Here is a 19,286-nt window from a genome sequence, read left to right as displayed (position 1 = left end):
CAGTAGCTTATGATTCAACTGAATGTTACTTTGCTGCTACTGAATAAAAATGTTTCCTTGTGTGTTCCCAAACTGTCTCGGTTATAATTTATTGTTCGGACCACTGTAAGTGATAGATGGCTCTTGCATAATGGTGTCTAAACTCAGGGCAAAGACTACACCAACTCAAAGTTGCAATAGCTATCAGGGTCCCCCAGAATCAATGATCACATTTTATTGGATTGGTTCATTATATGATAAATAAACATTGTGTCACCTGAATTTTGCACATAGATATCAGTGTAGTCTGTACTGAAATGAGTAACTAAGATGGGGCATAGAATTGGTATTTAAAGTGACTAAACTGCTTTATACCAGACACCCGATTTGTAAACATGACAAACAAATGAAGATATAACAAATTCAGTACACCCATTAAGTATTTTAAATGTTGCTTATACAACTGAATTATTATAGTTTAACTTCCTATGCATCTATAAAAGTCCATGCAGCAAAAAAAATCTTTATTTTGTTCTGATGTAGGCGGTACAAAGCTCTTTTTAACGAGCGCACTACATTACCCACAATGCCTTTAGATGTAAATTTGATTACATCATCGAAACGCGCTGTTACTCTGGCAACGTTTGTAATGGTATCCTTCGGTTTTAGCCATTTAGCTAAGCTAGCTTGTTAACTTTGGTTGTAAAACATCAAATGTAATGCCAAAAATAAGGTGAGGACCAGTTTCTGTGCCCGTTTTCGCACATTTTAACACTATCACAGATATATTAAGATGTTTTTTTATCGAATAATGTGTCGCTTTTGTCTCGTATTTGTCAGCTCAGACACGTTATGGGAACTGGCTGCGGCGGAGGTCCACAGTCGGGAGACTAAAGGTGGGGAGGAGGACGGAGGAGACACGGTCAGTGAGAGGAGCGTGTTTCTGATGGGGAGCAAGGCAGGGGTATGTTCACCAACGTGACCACAGACAGCACATTTCTTTCTCTCTAATGGCAACAATATTACCAAGTATCAGCTACATAAGTTATAGCTAGTAAACTTACCTTTTGCTCTTTTTTTTTCAGGGTAAAACGTCCATTCTCCTCAGATGCCTCGACAGGTGAGCATGAGTGTGATCTAGGTTATCGTCTCAAAATTGACAAATAAAGCCTCATGATAAAACCAAACATGATCTTAATCCATTCCATATGCTGCACGCAGACCAATATTTAAGAGACACTTCACCCAAAACAGAATTAAACAGTAAGCATAGAAGTTCAACCTTGGCATCTAGAAAAATGCAATGTAATTCATAACCGAAATTTAAAGGTTAATTCTCTCAAAGCTTTCAGCTGCATCTCACAATCTTCTTCACAGATTAAAGCTGACACAAAATGACACCCAGGCTAGCTCAATTTACAATAACAACAATAATACTGTTTCTTAATCCACCAGGGATGAACCATCCAAGCCAACTCTGGCAATGGAGTACACTTTCGGTAGACGGGCCAGAGGACACAACACAGTAAGGAAGCCCTGGACTCTTGGACATGTCTCTAACAAAACTGAGATAAAGACACACAACTGATAATCTTGCTAAGTTGTGACTGTGTCTGAAAACTTCACCCTTGCAAAGAGCTACAAAGACTGAAAAATAATTCACCACGACTTCCAGTACTCGAGCACAATGCACCAGGCTCACTTTGAGAGATGGTGACTTTATGTGACATGATATGCTATTTACTCAGACCTACTGGTTCTTCACATAATGTGTGACTTGTAAATAGATGGTGCACTGAAACTGATTGTTGTTTCCTTTCTTAGCCCAAAGACATAGCCCACCTATGGGAGCTGGGTGGCGGGACCTCTTTGTCAGACTTGGTCCAGATCCCCATCTCTCCTGCCAGCATCAAGTAGGTCACTTTCACACATTCCTGACGTCATGTTGTCTTATCACAGCTCACTATTTTCTCACTGTTAGAGTAAGGGGGGGTATGTGACATGTTCTGATTTATGTTTTCTTTTCAGACAATTGCATGTTTTCTTTAAAATCAGTCTGGGTTGAACAGCAGTGTAATGCCAGTAAAGGAAGGGTTTTCTTGGTTCCTGTCTTTTCCCAGGTCTCTGTCGGTCATCCTTATTCTGGACCTGTCTAAACCCAACGCCCTGTGGGAAACCATGGAGAAGCTGCTGCAGGCAGCACAAGCTCAGTTGGAGAAAGTATTTTCCAAGGCACAACAAGCACAGAGGACCAAACCTGGAGCTAAACATCAGATGGCTGTCCAGTCAACAGCACGAGTCTTACCTAAAGACTACCCTGTGAGTCCTCTGCTCATTACCCTCTCCTTTTAACATAATGTTTGGTTCAGTCCAGGGCAACATATAGTAGTAGCATATTTGAAGAAGTACTGAAATACACAAACTACTCAAGGATTGCTCATGTATCAGGCTCCCAGAAAAGGCTTAAAGTATGTCACAAATAAAAACACAAAATACAGATGCTAATAAACTAAACCAACATGGAGAAAAACAGCTGTTTCATCTTCTTATTGTAGAAAAGGTAGGAATAAGATGATGTAGGACTTTTTTGTGAATGATAGGTGAATTGTTTTTTATTTAGTGCAGATGTAAGAAGGTACATGTTTCCTGAGTTAACTGTGACTTTCTGGACAGGACAGAGAGCTGATCAGTCCCTTTCCTGTTCCTCTCCTCATCATTGGCAGCAAATATGACATCTTTCAGGTAACATAAATGCTTATGGAGTTGTCTCATGGTGGCTAAATGACCTATGTTTTATGACCTCTCAAATACTTGCTATCTGTACAACTTAATTTTTTTACACATAAAAGTTATGTGTGTTAATGTCACAGATGCATTGGTGTAACTTGGCAATTTTCTTACTTAATTTTCTTCCTGGTGATATATGTGCAAGACATACTGAAGGAGTTTTTTTCCATCTGTGTTGCAGGAATTTGACTCGGACAAAAAGAAAGTTGTCAGTAAAACACTGCGTTTTGTTGCCCACTACTACGCAGCCTCTCTTATTGTAAGTGTTTTTACTACACAGGAAAAATATTCACATTTGCACTTTTTAATCTTTTTTGCTTTCTTTGAATCCATCCATTCAATCAACAATGTTTAATCTCTTCATCAGTTCACAAGCATCAAGTCGGAGAGCCTCATGTCAAAAACCAAGAGCTTCTTTTCCCACCTGGCTTTTGGTCTGGACAGAGGGTGAGCAGGATCACACAGCATTATACACCAAATAGTAATGGACTGGGACTGTCCTTCTTAAGTTGTATCACTAATACTTGGTAATACTTTTCTAATTGCATTTCACATTTATACTTAACTAGGACTATAAGAAATTATACTAACATTTTTTGCCCTTGAGATGTACTGTATTTACAAGAGATTCAAGAGACAGCTCAAAATGGATCATATACTATAGAGATGAAGAGAAAATTAACAGTATTTCACACCTTTTAAGTGTTTCAAACAAAAATGAATTGTTGTATATATTACTGTTTATTGTACTTTAAGTTTCCTGGTCGGTTGTGTTTTCATCTTGTTTATTTTTTATCTTCGGATCAGGAAAACTATGTCCTGTGACTCCACCAAGCCTCTCATCATTCCAGCAGGCTCTGACTCCTTCAGCCAAATAGGTGAGCACAGCGCTACTCTGTGGCCAAAAGCGGTAAAATGCATTTAAATAGAATATTCAGTTGCTGTTTTGTAAGACGTTTAACTGATTTAGAGCCAACGTCTGCCTTGACATTTATTGACATGGACAGGATTGTGTGTTATTGTGTTTTAAATAATGCTCCTTTTACTTTAGGTTCCCCTCCCACTACTGATGTGGACATTACTTCTCTGCATGCCAAAAACCCAAAGGACCTCTGGAAGAAAGTTTATGACCGCATCTTCCCCCAAGAGGTAGTTCAGTCGCCGACCTCTGATGTTAATATGCATGTTTGCATGAACGAGTATCTCTGTAAATCCATTTTAACGTATTTCTGTCCATCTGACTGACTTTGTCTCTGCAGAATACCAGCGAGCAGAGGGAACTAAAGGATCCAGCTAAGGATCCACAATACAGTGAGCCTCAGATTGATGCCATGAGAGCCCAGAAGGACCAGGTAAAAACGTTTGATCAATCAACATCATTCACCTATGATTCTGGACAGACAGGCAATATGGTGATCAATCAGTCAATCAGATGCGTTGTGACCCTGACCTTTGACCTCCTTGTATTGAGGAAAATAACAGATTTTTTAAACATTAGGAGGTTAGATTTCAAATAAGCCCAGGCAGCGTGAGATTTCAGTCATGAACCCTGGAGTAAGAAGTAGTTTTTCCTCTTTGTTTTTGTTCTTTTTGTATAATATGTTTTATATTCTGTCATCGCTGCTCTCTCTTGGTCTTAAAGTTGAGGCATAGTGACGTAACAGCCCTCCTATCCATAGCTATATTGTATATACACTGTGAGTACCTGAATTTGTACCAGAGAGACAATAGATCTGCTGTTGAAGACTTAAGTCTTTTGCATTCTGCTCCTCACCTGTCTTAAACAAGGCTAATGTTCCATAGTAACCCTCTGTCCTCCAGTAACCTATATGTATATAGCGGTGTTTCTGTCACAGGCTTATTAACAGGCTGTAATGTATCCTGCAGTTATAACCTCAGAGATAGTAGTCTTCACAACGACCTGTTGGGTGCCACTCTGGCATTTGAACTGTAGTAACCCTGTGGGAGTCGCAATTCTGTTATCGCGTAATCTCACCTGATGCGTGTCATCTTGTTCTGCAATTGGATGGAACATAATGTAACTGGTCGGGTAACCAATAAGAAAAACGGGGTAAAGGTTTATTCCAGTAGTCCATGGAGAAAAACTCTGTGGGCCTATTTGCATGTCAGGGTGGATTGTAAACTGATATCCTTCATGCAAACCGTATGCCTGTCTTGTATGTATTGCTGAGAGTTGATATTAGACTAATCCACACATCTGAGCTTGTGAAGCCTTAGCCCTAGTTTATGTGTCTTATGTATTTGTGTCACAGAGCTAAGCATCTGTTTTCCTGGGAGATAAATCCATGCCATCTTTCAAAAATCCAGAAGGTCATTTAACAGCAAAGTACAGCAGTTTTGAAGGCATTTTTATAATCGTTAAAGACTCTTCTGCCCATTAGTTAATCGGATTAAAAATGTTCTGCTGTGCTGTATGACATAAAACATTTTTAACCTGTTTCCCAAGTTGCAACCATATTTCCAAATACAAAAGAGCATGGTAGCCAGAGGTGACATATCTTTTCACTTGAGATGCACAAACTGAGACTAGTGTATATCAAGAGTTTTGAAAGAGACAACCTTGCAGAGCTTAAAGGTGCCCCGTCGACTTTATATTCATTGTTGGTCACAAAAACATATTGTAAATAAAATACTGCAAATTCAAGTTTTCTTAACACTTTTAACCCTACATTGCATCACTACATTGGCAAATTACTGCGACCTGTAGATTGTTGTAATAGTGTCAATTAGCAGAATTGTGTATTTTGTCGCCAGTGTACACCTGTACATCCTCCGCTCTTTGCATTGCATCAAGCATTCATCAGGGTGTCCAAGGCTTGATGCCGAAACGTATTTTCGCAGTTTGTTTTTAAGGTCTAACATGACCATGGTGTGACAACAAAGGCATTTTAATAGTCGAAAGAGATTGCCCTGGAGTTTTTCTTGGGAATTTTATTGTGCTATTAGTACAAAACTCCACAGGTTACCTTTAAGTTACTTTTTTTCACCCTTAAAAGATTTTAACCATAAGGTCACAGCACTTTTACATGACATTATTAAACCAAGTATTACTATATCAAAAAATAACTCAGACGAGTAAAGAAAACAGCTGATTCCTGGGTTACTCTCCGAAGTTCATGATAAAATCATTACTGCATTTAGTTCAAAAGCTGCTTAAATGATAAAATCTGAAGGTTTTGAACATTTCTGCAGAATCAGAGTTCTAGTCAGCAAACCTACTTTCCCAAATTTTAGACCGACTGGAGGAAATAACAAAGTAGCTCAGGCAAGGTGCAAAATTAATTTCTTTGTCCATCGGCCAATGGCGAGTCAGGCAAATTTGACCAGCATTAGCATTGATTTCTTTCTTTTCGGTGGTGACTGAAGCAATTCTACCAGCTAGCTACAGGTTAAGGTTTGCACTGTCCCCAGGTGACCTGCCTGAATTAATGTTTAATGTTTTGAGTCCTTGAACTTTTTGGCTGTACTGCAGTGTTGATTTAATTATATCAGAGGTTACTGGTGTTATAACATAATGATATCTGTGCTCTATATTTAGATTTATTGTCTCAGGAAGAGAACACAACCTTGTTTACCATTTTGGGATTGTATTATGTCTGTTCAGTAACCTGTACTTACTCACTGTACTTTATTAACATTAATACAGAAAAGATGTCATGTTTTTCTTCTCTCTTTCTGTCTGTTTTCAGGAGTTGGATCAGTATAAGAGGAATGCAGCTAAGTCGTGGAAAGGACTGGAGCTGGAGACATGACAGATTAGATAGATAGACGATCAATCAGCTTTATTATCACACACAGATACATCATATATGTCTGTAAATACAGTATACATTTTGCATTATTTATTTCTTGGTAATTCATACAACTTGTATAACTAGATATTTTTTCTGAAACTATTTTAAACGTATCAAAACTATTTGTACACTGATGATAAAATGTGTTCTAAAAATTAAACAATTTTACATTATTTCAATAAACATCCCCTCCTATTCATGACACGGTACATGACAATATTTATACAAAAAAGTAATAAATTCAATACAACTGTGGCATTATAGCAGTTTGAACGTGTATATTCTTCAAATACTGGATGGTACACAGTAGTCCATCCTTCAATTTGGAATTAAACTACACAAACTACACACATTTATACGTTGGTTTCCATTTACCACATTGTACTTTTATATGAAAAATAATTAATTTGACATTAGTGCAAATATTTGCACCATACAGAAAGTGCTGTGTGTTGTTTGAGCTCAATCAGTGTTGAAGCAGCAGGTTGGTCGATGGTGCATTTAGTCGTTATATCAGATGATTTGATTTATTTAATCTCCAAATAACATCCAACTCTATATCTGTTTTAGATCCTCAGAACTAAACTCAGTTTAGCTTCCTGTTTAAACAGAAGATTCAACCACAAATGTGTGTCTGTGGTCTTAGTGACGTATAATCTTGTCTCTGATCTTGAAGGTGATCATGCCCAGCAGCAGGAGGGCAGGGAGGAAGGAGTAGAGGAGAATAAAGTCTAGTGTGTATCGAGACAGAGCGCCAGGATAGCCCTCATCAATGATCTGATTGCCTTGAGTGATCAGACAAGCTCCCGGTCTGTAAGGTTTGGAAGCCTCTGCAAAAACACAACACACCACAGAGAGTAATGAGTTTACGATCGTCGCAGCTTCGGTGTGTCCTTTCTTTAATTTACTGAATTGTCCTGTACAGATCATCTATCATAATGTCAAGGTCAAGTAATTTATCTTTTACAACATCAAACTCGTCATAAAATTGTTATCACAAATAGCCACCCTAATCAAAATGTTGTAAAGGTAGATAGTGACGCGTTAACATTTTTTAAAAGTTCAACTTGGGACACATACTGGGACACACACAGTCTTTGAGCTGTAAGGAGTTTTAAATAATTGTAATTATGGGTCCCTTTTTTATTTTCAGGGTAATTGGACAGAGCATGTTGTCCCATGGTGAGAGCAGCTTACCACATGTGAAGTTGAGTCCATGGAACTCGGTGACTATGAGAAGCTCACAGCTGTACTTCTGGAAGGTCAGGTAGCTGAGCCACTGGAAGACCTCTGGCATCTGCTGGGTGCTTCTGTAGAGAAGAAGAGGAGAGGAAGCTGTGTTACAGGTAGCAGTGGCAAATGTTATTCCTTCATTTAGAGTGAAGAGCTGGAAAAGCTGCTTGATTTAAAGTTACTTATTAATTAAATTCTAAACATATTTGGAGTCTCACCTTAAGAAACCAGATCCAACCAGGATCCCTGCAATATTGAGAAGAGCCACTCCAGTGTTGACCATGTTAGGATTTTGGACCACTCCTAATAACACCACAGTCAGCAACTCACCTAAGGAAAAGAAAAAACATACTAATAAATACAACTAAACACTATTAACAGTGGAAACATGACATTAAAGGGATCCCTATTCAGGTCAAACACATTTGTAGGCTTGACAGTATACTGAGGTTTCTTTTCTAAAAAACTGAATATCTAGAGTATGTCCCTGTCAAAGTGTTGTCAGCAGAGTAGTGATGAAGACAAAATGCAAACATTTCCCTATTATGTACTTTAATTCTGATAATCCTTTGTTTTGAAAAAGGAGACAATGACTGTTTTTCACCTTAATCTTATCAGCTCACCTATAATATGCGGCACCAGGACGACTGCAGTGAAACACAGGAAGCGCAAGCTGTCAGGGTGCATCCCCACTATCCTGAGAGGAGAGCAGGCAGGGACAAAAAATAGAAGAGACAAAAGAAGAGTCAGTACTGTAAGAGACTAAGGCTAAGTTGAGGGTGCACATTCAGAATAGGAGATCCATTAAATCTTTAAGGAAATGCAGCTTGCATCCCCCCAAATGAAAACTCAGGCTGTATGTTCCCCCCAGTGGCAAACACATACATGCTTACTACCCACCAGTAAAGGAAAGAGGTGAAGATGAAAATACTGAGGATGCTGAAGGGCAGGATGTGGAAGATGTAGGCCAAGAACATCTGCCATTTACTGTAAAGACCATCCTGACTCTCCTGATCACTGATAGCTCGCAATGCTGGGACTGTCGAGAAAAACAGAGAGGGAGAGTGAGACTAAGAGAAGGAGAGAGAGCAGATAATGTGATGAAAATTCCAAAAAGCTCTCAAAGGACTGTAATAAATAAATATGCAAGCAAGTGGGGTAAAAATCACCTTGTTATGTACAGTATTAGGTTTATAAAAGCCAGAGGAAAGTACTTGTTAGATAATTTTTTATTGAGTGGAGCAGTGCTCTTCTCACTATCTGATTCAGGGTTCATATTTGATAATTGAAACACTTAAACTCTGAAAGACCAGTGATATCACAAAATCTTGATTTTGGCAAGAGATGTATCATTAAATGAATAATGTGTTGCTCTGTCCCATCACTAAAATACAGTAAGTTCCATGAAAACCACAACTCAGTCACCAGTCTGACATATCCATAACCTTGGATATGTTGAAACTTTACATTTCTTTACGTTTTAATGTTGTTTCTTTACGTTTCAGTTTTCAATTTTATGTTGCAACAACACTGTGCTTAAGGTCTGCTTAGGTTTAGGGAGACCAAAGGCATCTAAGAGCCCGATTTTAGATGTAAAGATTTTTCTTGATACCTTGTCTGAGTGAAACTGAAGCCGTTCACCGTGTTCCAGACTTGCAGGACAACTCACTAGGCCTGTTTGTTGGAACAAATCTCTGTCAATGTTGTATCCAATCAGTCTTTATCTAGTTTCAAGGTCAGTCTGAACACCCCCGATAACTCCCTCCGGCTGTTTGGGTGCTGTTAATTACCTTTTAACTCCAGTGTGACTCCAGCTCAGCCCAGTGTTTTATCATATCTCTTATCCTCGGTATCTGTGACAGCCAAAGCCCTAAAACTAAGATTTTAGACTCAGCTGAAAACCAAGGAAGACATTGAAGAGATAATCACCCCTTAGAGCCAATATCCTTCACAGGTTATTGTCTGTATCATCTTTTAACATACACCTTATCATGCATAAAATAAATTTTCGGATAGATTTTACAGTTTTATTACCTATTGCCCTATGTGGCATTTCAGCCCCTTTTAATTCAATTTAACAACTAAATTCTCACTGAGATAAAAAAAAAAGTAAAAAATATATAGCACAAGATCAAATATAAACCTCACAGAAGTCTTAAATTATTTGTAAAATCACTAATAGGAATGAATTGAATATCATTAAAGAATGAGCTTGAACAAATACTAGCATTCAGCTTTGTTCCCTGTCTCTATCTCTTTCTCTGTGTGTACACAGCGCATGTGTTACGGTTTGTCTGTATTTAAGGTGACCTCAAGTCAAGGCAGCTGCTATAAATATGACACAAATACATGTAAATACAGGTTATATAGATAGTATAGGTAGTGTAGGTCTGTAGGTGAAAAGGCACTTGGGTTCATTGAGTTTTAAATGGAGTAAAGGTCAACCCCCAACCCCTCTTGTAGGTAGTCCAAATTTGCAAATGCAAACAACAGGACATTTCGAGCAACTTTGTAAAGCCACAGCAAATGACAAAAAGGTAAAACATATGTAATCTTTATGTAAGTAATCCTAAAATGAAAGTGATTCTGATAGAAATAGATATTTGTGATGATGACTGACTGCAGTTCTGCTCTATAATACTAATACTGTAGTGAAACTTACAACTCATTATTTAATCTTTTACTCTGACCTAAGAGAGACACTGAAAGTACATGAAATCTCTTCAGGCACGTTCACCAAGCAAAATCCAGGCTAGACTTTATCCATTTTTGCTGAAGGGAACAAAAATACTGCAGACAGCAAACCCTTTTCACTTACTGAACAGGAGATAAGGGAGCTTACACAGCGAAGATTAAGACATCTGAAACATGCTGTTTAACAAAGATAGTAGATCACATTTACTTCAGAATTTCCTTGAAGTTATCGAATCAACCCCGTGTAGATATTTATTGGGTGGTGTTATCAGACACACGCAGTTAGATGGAATATCATGTCACCCTAACATTATGCAACGGCTGAAATATGGTAACGTGGAACTGAAGTAGAACTGAACTGAAGTAAACTGAATATCTATGGGTTGTTGTGGACGAAACAAGACATTTGAGGACGTCATTTTGGGCTTTCTGGAAAATGCTGGACATTTTTCACCATTTTCTATCATAAACAACTAATCAATTTATCGAAAAAATAATGAACAGATGAATTGACAATGAAAATAGTCGCAGCCTTGTTAATGTTTTAGTCTAGTTTGTGTAGCTAGTTAGAGGACCTCTCTTTCCAAAACAACCTTGGTTTCAGGTAATTGTGTCAGACACAGTCTCTGTCCAATTAAAAATTTAATTTAAAGTTTAAAACCTCTTTTATTGTTTATGAGAATATGTGCAGTATATCAGTGCTACGTGCACCACTGTAAATGTGTCACTTCAAAAACCTGGACTAAAATGTTTTTCCCCTCTATGTACAGATGTATTTGTCGGATAAACTCACAGAGAGCTACAGCATTCAGCATGCCAGTGTAGGGCGAAGCACCAATGCTCTGATAGATGATGCCGATGCGGTCCTGCACAGCGCCCTTGGTGACATCATTGTCTAAACGCATCACGAAGAAGGCCACAAAGAGACCGTAGATCAGATTCTGGGACAGACGCATTAGGACACCCATCCTGTCTCTGGACAGGTTTCTTGCCGTCCGTCTACACACAAAACACACATGGAAATACATGTAAACACACGTAAAGGCATAATTGCATAGGTTTAGTTTAGTTTAGTTTAGTTTATTAAGATCATACAGTAACACACAAAGAGCAGGATGGAGAACTTGCTTCTATCCACTTACAGTTTTAAATGCAAATAGATGCTCTGGATACTCAAAAATGTAAATCTAATCATTTCTGTGGTAATCATTAATCAGTTATTGACTCGTTCAGCACTGACCTGAGCAGAACTACAAGTTTGGCTGCACCACTTGGTGAGTCTTTGCTCTTAAAGGGGATGGCGGGCTTGTCTGGCTTTTGCAGGCTCTGCTCCATTTTTCCCAGCATGCTCTGGTAGATGGTAGACGTCTGATAGGATGAAGTGATCTCATGCATACGATTGAAGGTGGCTGCCTCCCTCATACTGTTGTGTGTGTCCACTGAGGTGAAGTCAACTGATTGACATGAAAGCAGTTTGAATAGTTTAATATTCATGCAACACAGACTTCATTCTATATATTCTCTGTATTCTCAAGAAATACATATTCTTTATTTGTTTGAGTGTCAACATAATGTAGCTGTAGGGCTCTAATATAAATATACAATACTTAATGCAGGATCATAGCATATAGTACCATAGATGTCAAAGGGGTTGCAGTACTCTGGACACTCATATCCACATTGGCTGAAGAAGTCCACCATCTCTCCTGGCTGCCCACAGAACACCAGCTCTCCACGACTCATTATAGCTATCCTGCTGAACACCTGGGACACACACACACACACACACACACACACACACACACACACACACACACACACACACACACACACCATTACATTGTTGAATGTCATCAACAAATACCTGTCAACTGAACTACAACATATGAACCTCTCTCTTGGTAGAAGGTGGTGAGGTTTACAGTGTTAAAGGATAGTTCCCCATGTTTTTCAATCCTGACCAACATTCACATGCCCAAACATACGTTGAAATTGAAGTTTTTGATTGCTGTAAGGGTTTCTTAAAGGATAAATTCACCCAAAAATTATCTTTCATTATATGCTCACCCCCATGTGGATGCAAAGTCAGGTGAAGTTTATAGTCCACAAAACATTTCTGGAGCTTCACAGAAAAACATTGTTGCAGTATTCTCTAAAACAACTGAAGTCGATGGGGCTTATTTTAAAACATAAAACCACAACAAAAGCAAAACACTCAAGGTGGTTCCATACAGTTCGCCCGGTGTAATCTAAGTCTCCGGAAGCCCCGAGATCGGAAATTGATTTGGAAAAACGTGATTTAGGACACTAAGCTAAAAGCGAGCAGCTGCATGAGCTTGATCATGTAACAAGGTTTTACATAAGGTCTTTTCAAATTTATTTTCGGACACTTGGTTTACAGCAGACAAACTTCATGGGGCCATTTTATGTTTCTGTTGTTCAGAATAATGCTGCAACGCTGTTTTGCTGTGAAGCTCAAGAAATGTTTTGGGGACTACGAACTTTCACTCATCTTTCCATCAATATCGGTGAGTCGAGAATGACTGAATCTTCATTTTTGGGTGAACTTTTCCTTTAATTGTTGTCTTGCTACTGTAGTTCTAAAGAAAGAAATAAAAGACAAAACCTGCAGTCCTCATTCTCAGTAAAAATAAAGTGTGAATCTTCCCGTGTTTTTAATACATATTCCCCCCGGTTTTGCTCCCTTCACTGCAGATCAGCAAGTAAAACTTAAACCTTACTTTAGCTTCAACTTCACTAAAGGAGGAATGTGGATTTTGTCCCGCATTACTTCTTTTAAAAAGGGATCTCTTCACGGCCAGTATGTACAGAAAGAACGATTACAGAAACCAAAAACTGTTGCAGTGTACATATGGACATGTGTGAACTGTGCTAAGTTATACTTAAAAGGAAGTTTCCGTCTCTCTTTCTCCTTTCCTCAGTTAGTCCCAAAAACCCACCCTGAAGAGCTCGGAGCGCGGTTGGTGGATGGTTACTATGACGATACGGTTCCTCCTGGCCAGCTCTGCCAACAGCACCACAATCTGATTGGCCGTCATGCTGTCCAGGCCTGTGGTCGGCTCGTCCAATAGGACCACCCCTGCAATGACATCATCACCATCATGCAGGCTTGTGGCACATAGAAACATTAAGAACATAAGAGAAAGGCAGGACAATAACTTTTTTTCTTCTTTTAAGTTGGAAACTTTTAAATGTACTTTTTATTAGGTGGCACATTCAGGACTCTCAGCGGGGCCAACTTAAGATAAGTGAGTTCTTTTTTTTTCAGTTAATTACTCTAATTAGGACAATTAAAAGATTGCCTCTTTGCTTCATGAAAGCAGAGTGGAATTAGCAGATGCTTTAATTGTGAGATTAATTCATTTCCTGGTTGATTGGAGAGGCAGCGAATGGGAACTCCTCATTACTCTGTGTGTGACTCTGTGTGTGTGTGTGTCCGTGGCTGTTCTAATCCTGAATGAGGACTGAGACCCTTCATCCTCCCTGGAGGACTGGAGACCTGATAAACTATACCTGGAATGAGCACACACACACACACTCACTCACAGAGGTGGGTCTCTGCTCATTCCCTTCGTGGTGTGATAACCCAGTCTTTCATTACTCGTCTCCATCTCTCCCTCTGTCCCTTTCTCCATCCTTTCCTTATTCCTCTCTTACTTAGATCCCTTTGTTTTTCAGTGTGGACTTCTAAAACTCTGTGGGGAGAGACGGGTCTTGTGGTGAACTTTCTTCTGTTCTCAGGATTGGCGCAGTCCTGCCTCCAGTCCTGTTGCTTCCAACAGTATATGTGTGAAATATCATGTACTATATGCAGGAATTTACTGGAGTGTGCAAAACATTAGGGACATATTTCTGATATTCGTCACAGCCAATTTTGTATAATCTTTGTCCCATGTGGCTCAAAGCTTAAGGCCAGACACGGCAGGCAGCAGTGTTTTTTCAAGTACTGGTCAACTTAAGTTCAGATATTTGTTTTTGAAAATTAAGTAAATTTGTGCATATTTAATGATACAATGCATCATTTGCATATTTAAGAATAAAATTTCCTAGAACTTAAATTAAAAAATAATTAATTAAATGAATGCAAATTATCAACATGAAAGGTTTCATGGGGATATCTATCAGATACATTTTTTGTTTATGGAATTTAAAAATACATGTTATGTTAAATACTGTTTTCTTAAAATAAGTTTATTTGTCATACTCCGAGCCAGAAATCTATTTTTCAGTAACCCTTCAGTTCAGTTCAGTTCATGTTTGTTGTGATAGACAGATAAAACTCCTGTTATTCTGGTAGAGGAACTTACTCGGGTCCTGAAGCAGCTGGCTGGCAATGGAGACCCTCCTCCTCTCGCCCCCGGAGATCCCGGGAAAGACACGACCTCCGATAACACTGTGGGCCACATGAGCTAGACTCAGTTCGGCCATCACCGCCGACACCTGCACAGGAGCCAGAGGTCAAGGGTCAGGTGACAAGGGCCTCCTGTAGCTAGTTCTAGTCAGTGCACTTTATTAATAGTTGTAGGAGTATTTTGTGCTCAGTACTGTACTCTTTAATATTGTGAAGGGCAGGGCCAGGAGGTTTTTATTTGCTTCCGGTCAAAAGTGATAAAGAAATATCAAAATGAAGTGACTAGGATAAGTTATCAAATGTTTTTACATTTTTGACAAAACATGCTTCAATCTCATAAGGGGAGATTTTAAGATTTTCTAGCCATTGCACCAACATGGCAAGAGATTACAAATAATATCTCATTCATTTGATCTATGTTGAAATCTCTTTAGCATCATTCTGACTTTGGACATAACTTTCTTTGAACTAATTATGACTTAGATAGCCAAATATACAGCAGAATCTCAAGAAAAAACGTAGTAAGTGTGAAAAAACCTGTGACTCAGTCTCCCCTGTCAAGATTAAGCTAAGTGGACAGAAAAGAAGAGGCTCTCCAAAGTCACCTTCTTCTTGATGGCTTCTGCCGAATGTTTCCGCAGGGCCAGCTGGGCTATGTAGGTCAGAGTCTCCTCCACTGTCAGATAACTCAACAAGTTATCGCTCTGGAGAAGAACGAGACAAAGAGATTGAGGACGGAGAGAGCAAAACAGAACAAGAAACAAGTAAGGTGCAGTGAGGCAGACAAATCTCACAGATTTTTCATACTTATTTTGGACATACTTTGTAGGCCTTGTAGTAGTTTTCCTCATGTTTTTACTTACTAGAGAGGTGAGTAACAACATGCAGATGCAGTATGATCACCTCTATCTTCCTTTTGTGCATTTGAATTAATCAAACTACAGTAGATCTTGAAACTTTATGTCGTGGATGGAATTAAATTAAACAGTAAACATCCATGCTACACATTATCTACAGAGAAGTGTACATTTCAGAGTAGTTATCCACAGTATCTTTGCTGCACATCCCTGCACAGCATGTACATCCATATAGGAAACATACACTGTACATGTGCATGTGCACACAGTACGCGCATGTTCAAACCAACGGTAACATACCTTTGCCCGAGACATATGCACACACGCACACAGACTCACATACACACTTTCATTGCTTGAACCTGCTGAACCTTCAGCCTGCTTCAATTAACACGTGGCGCCTCTGAATCCCACTTCTCCACAGTCTCTCATCTGAATGACTTTAATATCAGGAGCTCATATCACCTCCTCATCTACAGCTTAGCAGGGGAAGTTAATGACGAGGCTTAGAGAGCAGAGGGGGTTGCTATCAGCTAGAAGAGAGAGATGATTTGAAAGGAAGCAAGGCCGGTTTTAAGCCTGTGTTTTTAATTCAGGCTTTGGATACACTTGAGCACCTCTCATTGAGAGATTAAGTGTATGAGGAGGCTAGCAGGGGTCTTTAGTTAATTTCATCCAGAGGCCAGGGCAACCTTTTCAGGAGTTTCTGCGAAATGATGTGTGTTCCATGAGTTTGTGGTTCAGTATTTCTGGTGGTTGAACACGGACAAGTCAAATACATACAAACTGTCTGCATGCAGCCCCTCACATGTGATATTCATGGGGCAAAGTTTAACCTGATGTCAGTGTGTGATGAGAACCAGGGCACGGTTACACATGCATGTTCTAACAACTTTAAAAACCACTATTCAGTCTCTTTATTAATGTTCTGTTTAGTTTAACAGTGCGGCTGTCATTGCATACTGACCCTGTGCAGTTGGAAAGTCGGCCGAAGTTTCTGGAGGCCCTGTGAGCCCAAATTGATTTGAAAAGACATTTTTTACAACCTTTTTTTAAGCCGAAATCTTCATTGTAGCTGCTAAGCTTCTTGCATTAGCACGCAGGTCGTCTGAAGAGCTCGACCACGTGTCAAAGGTGTGAATAATGTCTTTCAAATTTGGGATCTCTTGACTTGGATTACTCCAGATGGAGCAATTTTATGTTTTCTGTTCTTTTTTGTTTTTGTTTTGCTTTTTTCATGATACATTTTGTCTTGTTGAGATGTGCTGACAGCTCAGTTTGAAGCATCTATAAAAATTGAGAAGTAGCTGATTTTCTGTGTTTATACTGTACTGTTTGGTTGTTCTGTGTGTTACCTGCAGCACGTAGGAGAAACAGTCCTGATACTCGTTTCTCTTCATTTTCCTGCCGTTAATGAAGACCTCACCCAGCAGCGTACTGTTTCCGATCCTCCCTGAGATGGCATCCAACAGTGTGGTCTTTCCTGAACCTTTATAATGCAAAGTGCACAGACACACTTTTTGCTGAAGGGGTCTTTCTTTTATGGTTCTGTTATTAATGTTTATGTTATTAATAATAGTTTTCTCCAGTGTTCGTACGGAAGGAAAGGTGCTGTCACATTGTATTTATTCTGACTTGTGAGTAACTAAATCGTATTGTACTTTTCTAAAAACCTCAGATTTCATAAGTACGAACCTGAATTGCCCAGTATGCCCATGATCTGCCCACTGTCTACATGGAAGGAGACATCATTGAGGATGTGACGAGTCCATCGGTTCCTGTAGGACTGTAAGTCCCACCACGGACCCAAACGCTCACTGGAACATACACACATAGGAACATGTATCACCCTCTTAATAAGCATTAGTTAATAGGTAATAAGGCCTTGATGTGTCATTATAAGATTCTTATTAAAACTATGTGTTAATAATAGCATCATAAACATATTTATTGTTACATTTTAAGACATATATAAGCAACTATAGGGCAGATGTTAACAGTTTATAAATGCTTAAAATGTTAATAAAAAACCTTAGGAGTTTCTTATTGTTGTTCATATTAGCATTACAAACACATTTATTGAGTTTAACTAACTTATCTCTTATGTCATTGTTAAACCTTTACTAGGCTTTTTTGTCGCTTTATTAGGATTAATACATACATTCACCCTGCTGCCATCTGGCAAAAGATACAGAAGTATACTATCTGCTGCCATATCACCAGACTAGGAAGCTACCTCAACCCTGAATTCATAAAATGACTGATAAATTAAACTTTAACTTTTAACCTTTTAATGTAGTGCTCATTCCAGATGGAATGAGCACCTCAACCCTAAATTCATAAAATGACTGATAAATTAAACTTTAACTTTCAACCTTTTAATGTAGTGCTCATTCCAGATGGAATGAGCACCTCAACCCTAAATTCATAAAATGACTAATAAATTAAACTTTAACTTTTAACCTTTTAATGTAGTGCTCATTCCAGATGGGGAAGTGGCAGGAACTGCATAATAAATGATTTAGTAACCTTAATAAGCCAGTCTCATTTTTGATCCAGCAGCTGCAAAAACACAAGTTAACTGCTAGTAAATGCATACAATATGCATAAAACCTCAGAAGGTTTTTATTAATGTTCTTAAGCAAGTAAGTCTATATTTATCTAACACTAGTCTACTTTATGATGCTATTATTAACAGTTACATAGTCTTATTGACACAGAATGATTTTAATGAGCATATTATAAAGGTCGTATTACCTTAATTAATTAATGCTTATTACAAGAACCTTAATATAAAGCATTGCCAATTATTTTTTCTGCTATTTTATTGGATTTAGACAAAGTAAAATGAAAGATTATTCAATCCAAACCTGTCTGTGTGTTTGCATAATAATTTCACATTTTCTGTGTCTTATTTTCTTGTTTGTCATTTCTTGTTTGTTTTTGCATCTGTCTGTCAGTGACTCTCCTGTACACTCTGTCTGAAGCGTTTACCTGACAGTGTAGGAGAGCTTGCTGACACTGAGACAGCAGGATGGCTCTGATCGCTCGTCTCCACCGTCCCTCCACACATCCCTCTTCACCTCCCTCTTCTCCGACGATACAAACTTGAAGGTTTCTCTTACTTCCCGTCCCGTTCCCGTCCCGTTCTCTTGCTCCTCAGGCTGCATTGAATAAGATCCGTTCATGTCTTCGGCTAGTGTGCTACTCCAGACGACGCTGTATCAAGTCCGTCTCAAATCAATATGTTCATATCCAAATGACTCATATACAACATGTGGAGCTCTACAGTTTAGTCTAGGCTTTGTCTGCAACCATTCCCTGTACAGAGCAGCTGTGCGAGAGCAGTGGTCTCTCTCAGGAACCATAAACACACAGTGAAGGTTGCGTTATCTCAGAGAACTTTGATCTGGAGTTGTATAAAGAAGACACAAAAAAAAAAAACCCACACATGCTGAATAGATAGACTGGCTGTCAGTCTCAACTCAGTCTTCAGTTTGTGCGCTGTAACCACAAAAGCTATGGCTGAAAGAGCAGAGCGGACGAAGG

At 38.9% G+C, this 19,286-nt stretch overlaps 2 protein-coding genes across 2 annotated transcripts; one reads left to right on the top strand and one right to left on the bottom strand.

Annotated features, from left to right (window-relative positions):
* Positions 1-607: 607 nt before the first annotated feature.
* On the top strand, positions 608-6,645 carry dync2li1 (dynein, cytoplasmic 2, light intermediate chain 1). Its single transcript, XM_073481340.1, has 13 exons — positions 608-712; positions 820-943; positions 1,065-1,099; positions 1,435-1,504; positions 1,804-1,892; positions 2,100-2,298; positions 2,653-2,721; positions 2,948-3,025; positions 3,134-3,213; positions 3,574-3,644; positions 3,818-3,915; positions 4,026-4,118; positions 6,477-6,645. The coding sequence occupies exons 1-13, from the start codon at positions 699-701 to the stop codon at positions 6,537-6,539; spliced, it is 1,083 nt and encodes a 360-aa protein (XP_073337441.1). The 5' UTR covers positions 608-698; the 3' UTR covers positions 6,540-6,645.
* On the bottom strand, positions 6,544-19,193 carry abcg5 (ATP-binding cassette, sub-family G (WHITE), member 5). Its single transcript, XM_073481339.1, has 14 exons — positions 18,732-19,193; positions 17,433-17,554; positions 17,093-17,226; positions 15,486-15,584; positions 14,837-14,969; positions 13,469-13,608; positions 12,143-12,272; positions 11,749-11,962; positions 11,302-11,507; positions 8,715-8,853; positions 8,438-8,511; positions 8,033-8,144; positions 7,779-7,891; positions 6,544-7,411 (listed from the first exon to the last, which is right to left on the bottom strand). The coding sequence occupies exons 1-14, from the start codon at positions 18,923-18,925 to the stop codon at positions 7,224-7,226; spliced, it is 1,998 nt and encodes a 665-aa protein (XP_073337440.1). The 5' UTR covers positions 18,926-19,193; the 3' UTR covers positions 6,544-7,223.
* Between the last annotated feature and the right edge of the window lie 93 nt (positions 19,194-19,286).

The sequence above is a fragment of the Pagrus major genome, chromosome 15 (assembly GCF_040436345.1).
Source record: "Pagrus major chromosome 15, Pma_NU_1.0".
Classification (NCBI taxonomy): domain Eukaryota; kingdom Metazoa; phylum Chordata; class Actinopteri; order Spariformes; family Sparidae; genus Pagrus; species Pagrus major.
Note: the sequence above shows the minus strand (reverse complement) of the source record. Positions and strands in the feature narration are given on the sequence as shown.